At 29.8% G+C, this 6,000-nt stretch overlaps 1 protein-coding gene across 3 annotated transcripts in view; it reads left to right on the forward strand.

The window, feature by feature from the left end:
- The window catches only part of LOC134701317 (inversin-like), a 75,310-nt gene extending 69,745 nt beyond the window's left edge, over window positions 1-5,565 (forward strand). For all 3 annotated transcript variants that reach the window (XM_063562452.1, XM_063562451.1, XM_063562450.1), the window contains one exon: window positions 4,630-5,565. In XM_063562452.1, coding sequence (XP_063418522.1) covers window positions 4,630-4,739 — 110 coding nt within the window. In that variant the 3' untranslated portion in view covers window positions 4,740-5,565. The remainder of the gene's footprint in view (window positions 1-4,629) is intronic.
- The last annotated feature ends 435 nt before the right edge of the window (window positions 5,566-6,000 follow it).

The following is a 6,000-nucleotide window of genomic DNA, read 5'->3' on the forward strand; positions in this document are numbered from 1 at the left end:
AGCTGAGAATAATTTATCTTTTCACATCATTTTTAGGTATTTTAGAACTGAAATATTATATGGCGGAATTTTGATAATGAGTCAAAATTTCTCTCTGCTTATTTAATTTTCGAAAATTAGCTTGTGAATCTTAAAATATATACTGGTGGTAGTTAACTGAAAATTTATTTAACACGTAATGCAAATTTTAAACTTAAAGGCATTAATTTATAAAAAAGTAAAGAAAAAAAAGCTGATTTGACCCTGATTATGAACTTTTGTAGTATTATCAATTGACGATGAAAGTAGCACTAGTCTATTTATCAATAGTCGTAACACAAGTCGTTGCAGTAGTTCGCTAAGCTACCGAAGAAGCTACAGTAGTAGATGTAGTAGCTTTAGCAACCATAGACCCAGGAGGTATATAAAAAAAAAGCTGCTGTGACCTACTTTTGTATTTGAAGTGTTTTAAAGTAGAGTTAGGTGATTGAATTTTGATTTAAAAAAAAATAAATGACTGTTGTTATCTAATTTTATTTTTCATAGTTTACGTTTTTGCCTGTAATTTTTTCTAACAAGAGTTTGCTTAACTAAGACAATGTAAAAAAAGTTTTTTAATATGTTTGAACAGTGATGTGACACCAATTCATTAACATCAGTAGGTGCTGAGATATGTTATGCTGTTTGATAACATTTTTATGGTCAGCTTTACTAATAATGTTGTATTTGACGTAGATTAAAACTAACCATATTTTGTTTAGTTATGACCACTGCTTGATAACACATTTTATCTGAAACATGAACAGTTTTAAGTTGAGAATGGTGTAATCCTTGAAGTGCTTATTATTCCCAATCCAAAAAACCTGAAGTCTTGGAATCTCTTTCATTAATATTTCTTTTTTTATACGCCTGTCTTTTAGACGGTACGTATTATGGTATACCGTTGTCCGTCCGTCTGTTCGTCGCCCACACTTCGGACAATAACTCAAAAACACTTTCACCAATTTCCATGAAACTTAAGTGAATTGTTTATATCTATTGACGTAAGCTCCCTTTTGTTTTTTTTTTAATTTCAGATTTTAAGTTTTGGATTTATGGGTCTTTTTTCATAAAAAAAGGGGGATTTTTAACACTTCGGACAATAACTCAAAAAGGCTTTCACCAATGTCCATGAAACTTTGGTGAATTGTTTATATTTATTGATGTAAGCTCCTTTTCAATTTTTATAAATTTTAGATTTTACATTTCCGTGTTATGAATTTTAAAAGAGCAATGGGCGTATCATGCGCTAAAGCACAGCCCTTTATTATTAGTTAGATGTTGTACTGTAACCAAGAAATCCACAGTCTAAAACTAGGAGACTGATATGAGGATTTGATCACAACTAAATGTTAAACCTAAATAATCATGCAGCGTAAACTGGCAGTAATACACAGAAGATTAATTCCTCTTAATATATAAGTTATTTCCAAGACTGGAACTTGTCACCAACGCTGTGACTTCCAAACTTCTATCTTTCACAAAGTAGTATAATATATATATATGAGAATTAAGCAATGAGCTAAGATCAATTATTACATAATGTGTTGACAAATATAAACAAGTTATTATCCAGATAAAGAAAGATAAATAATTAATACAACTCTTTTAGCAATGTCTCTAATTTAAGAAGGATAAAGGATTAAGCCCTAAGGCATTATTGTCACTTTGATTATAAAATGTCCATTATCAATTAGATATATATATTAACTTATTTTCCAAGTAGAATATATAATATTAAACATAATTAATGATAAATTCTTTGAGTCTCAAACATTTGCATTAAACAACTTAACACATCTGAAAGTCATTTTAACTCCGTCATACACTTTATTCTTTAAGATCAGATAGAAATTATCAATAAACAGATGAAAAAGATCCATTAAGTGTTATGCAAAATTAAACATTCACTGATTCAATTAATTGTTTTCTATCAACCTTTGATGTGAACATGATGAAGTAGGCAACAGTGTGACTTTGCTTTGTTATAAAGTAAAAACACAAAAATACTAAACTCTGAGGAAAATTCAAAAAGGCAAAATCAAAAGGCAAAATCCAAAGTCCAAACACATCAAATGAATCGATAACAACTTTCATATTCCTGACTTGGTACAGGCATTTCCTAATGTAGAAAATGGTGGATTGAGCCTGGTTTTATAGCTAGCTAAACCTCTCACTTTTATGACAGTCACATCAAATTCCATTACATTGTCAACAATGAATGAATACCTGTTGAACACAAATGTTCAACAGGAGTAATACCACCATTGATTTCCCCCTATTAATCTTTGTTAAAGGTGTGACTTTCCAAAAATTGTGCAGAATTTATCTTTGTTTAAAATAAAGAAATACTTGGCATGAGTGAAGTTATACCTTTCCAGTACTACAATTATAATGACAAGTTATATTGTCCAGTATATGTAATATTTACTGGTGAAAATGAAAACACCAATCTGCCAATGCAATTACGAGATTAGTTAGATTAAACCTCGTGAACTATTTGAAAAATATATTTTTATATGTTCCATATTCTTATCATGTAAATGTGAAGTTTCTACTAAAAACAAAGGTGAAGAACAGATATAATATATAATCTTATAAATTAGCATGACAGAGAAAGCAGACAAAATCTTCATTCTAAAAAAAAAGATAAAACTAAAAATACCAAACTCCTATTTAAAGTAAAATTAGAATAGCAAATTCAAGAGCCAAAACACATCCAACGTATTGAAAACAACTGTGTCAGTCATGTTCCTGACTTGGTACAGGCATTTCCTTATGTACAAAAGTTTGGATAAAACCTGGTCTCTCACTTGTATGACAGTCACACTGAATTCCATGCCATTAACAATATGATTCACCCTTATTACAAGAATTTGACCATGTTTTCACACTTGTGCCTGTGGTGTAAATAGTTTCTATATTATTGAACCATATTAATTAATTTGCTGAGATCCTAGCAAACAAAACTGTTTCTGTCCAAATCTTATTAGTATCCTTTAATTATCATTGCTATGGGGGTATGCCAATTATTTCAATGGTTTGTTTAAGTGGGTATCAGCTGGATAATTTGAAATAGACATATTAATTGCTACAAAGTTGTGTGTTTACCACAAACATTAACAATATATAAAGTTTAATGGACTCCAGGCAAATATATAAATGGGAAATAGAAAATCCAAGTAAAATTATATTTGTGCTTCATAAGCATAGAAATTGGGATAAGTTATGTGAAAAGCTGCAGTATAACTTTTATTCAGGAATAACAAATCAAATTACTGTAAATTCAGATTTTTTTTAACCCAATTAATGCCACTGGGAGGGTATATCACAATAAGAAGAACCCACATTCTCATATCTGGTACATATATCTTAATGTGGTACACAACCCCTCGACTTAAATTAATTTTGCTTGTTTAATTTTCATAAAGCCTTTGACAAAATATATATCTTTGACCCTTTGAAAAATTTTTAAAATTTAAAATAAAATGAACCAATCACTCTATCAGAAAAAACTCATTGGATATATAGAAGTCTGACAAACACTCATTTTGATCATTGAGAATCTTAAATTTTTGTGCCTGTCCCAAGTCAGGAGCCTCTGGCCTGTGTTAGTCTTGTATTATTTTTAATTTTAGTTTCTTGAATACAATTTGGAGTTTGGTATGGCGTTCATAATCACTGAACTAGTATATATATTTGTTTAGGGGCCAGCTGAAGGACTTCTCTGGGTGCGTGAATTTCTCATTGCATTGAAGACCTTTTTGTGACCTTCTGCTGTTGTTCATACTATGGTCGTATTGTTGTCTCTTTGACGCATTCCCTATTTCCATTCTCAATTTAAATATATATTTCCTTAACAATACAACATGATTAAAATGTTTAGCTGATTATACAGAGTTATCTCCCTGTAGTGTCAGGTACCCCCTTAATGCAGATTTCCTGAAATCTCAATGATTGATCTCAAATGATTTGTCCATTCTTCAAAATATATCTCAATAATTAATGCATGCAATGATTTCTGAATTTACAGCTCATTCATTATAACATATCAATTAATTATAGTACATTTAATTTGCAGGATAAAAAGGAGATAATTATATATATTTATTCTGCAAATTAATAAGTAAATTCTATCTAGACTTAAGTATCTGATGGTATAAAAGAGAAACATTCCACACTAGATTAGAAAAAATTATTCAGACACATAAATATAAAAAAGAAGATGTGGTCTTATTGCCAATAAGACAACTCTCCACAAAAGACCAAATAACACAGAAATTAACAACTATAGGTCACTGTTCAGCCTTCAACATTGAGTCCTCTTGAAAATAAAAAATCAATACAAGGAAACAGACAATTTATTGCCCTCTTGAAACACAATTTAGTACTTAATCAAAGTTACTAAATATTTATATTAATAAGTATCAGGTGGATTAAAAAAGCAATTTTCCCAGTTAATGAGAAAAAATTATTTGGAGTTGTTACTTCCTCTTCAAAATGAATAAAAATTACAATAAACCAGGCAATGTATATATACATTCTTGAAACTCAATTTTTCATTGAATCTTAATTACAAATTTTTTATACAATTTTTGTTCTATTTTTCAGACAACTTAAGAAGTGTGCGAGTACCTAATACTACACAGTCTAGATCACGACAGTATTCTTACAACATATCACGAGGAGGCAATGGATATAGGTCATCCTCATTTGTATGATCATGTGATTACAAGTCATGTGACTTAACCAGATTATTTTGGCAGTAAATTTGTCACATGATCATTGATAACTGTGATAGCAACCAAGACATTTAGTTGATATAGTGATGTTTACTGTCATCTAAAATGGATCCAAAATGTTAAAGATTGGACAGAATTGGAATTCCTATACTTCTTTGGATTTGTAGAATACAAGACATTTAACAAGATACTTCAGAGTGAAACTTTTATATCTCACCATACCAGATGGGTTCATTGAATTAAATCAATTTCATTTTGAAAAAAATGGAAATGTTTGTTTTTTAGAATCTTAAACATATAGAAATATTGGTTTAGAGAATTCGAAATTTTGTAATCTTGCTTTTACATGTAGCATTCCACCACACGTTTGATTTAAAGGAAAAAACTCATGGCAGGCAAAATAACTTGTTGAAAACCCAAAAATATTGTGTGTCAGATAAAATTATTAACATTTCAAATATAATACAGCATCAGCAAGTTATATTTTTATTTACTGCACTTCTTCCGCAGTGCACTCAGATACATATTTGAAACTGTGTTTCATGTACATTTTTATTTATTTATATTTATAGATAGATGCAAAGTGGTAGATTTATATTCAAGTGCTTATAATAATCAATTTGTGCACTTTCATCGATGATTTTAAGTCATTTAAATTGTAAAGGAATCTTTTTTGACTGATTGTCATGGTTATTGCATTTTAAACAAGATAAAGATGATGTCTTCAGTTTGTTAAATGTTGAATTAATGATAGAATGTGTATTATATATTAAGTTTTGCCAAGGGGTAGAATTTTTCAATTTTTTTTTACCAGGCTTGGAAAATATATTCCAAAAAACTAGATAAAGGCAACTTTCTGATATTTTTGCTGTTATTTGCTAACATCACTCTCATACTACTACTAGGTTGGATATTATCAAGTATTTTGAGACTTTTCTTTGTCCAAGTCTATCCATGAAGGTCTTTCTTCTTTGGATACTGAAGGAGGGAAGAGGGATAGTGAAATAGGGATCTGACATATCATTGAAAAGGGACATGTGACCTTTATGAATAGTAAAACCAAATTCTTCAAACACGACCTTGAGACCTAAATGTGGTAGCCCCCTTAGGGCCCCTATTATGTTCTGCTATTGAGTGCTACTAGTTGATTTGATTGCAGTATTAGTAAATATGCTACAGGTATTAAATTATTGTTTTTGTTATTATTTAAATTGATAATGAACATGATGAAATTAAAGAT

The sequence above is a fragment of the Mytilus trossulus genome, unplaced genomic scaffold (assembly GCF_036588685.1).
Source record: "Mytilus trossulus isolate FHL-02 unplaced genomic scaffold, PNRI_Mtr1.1.1.hap1 h1tg000234l__unscaffolded, whole genome shotgun sequence".
Lineage (NCBI taxonomy): Eukaryota > Metazoa > Mollusca > Bivalvia > Mytilida > Mytilidae > Mytilus > Mytilus trossulus.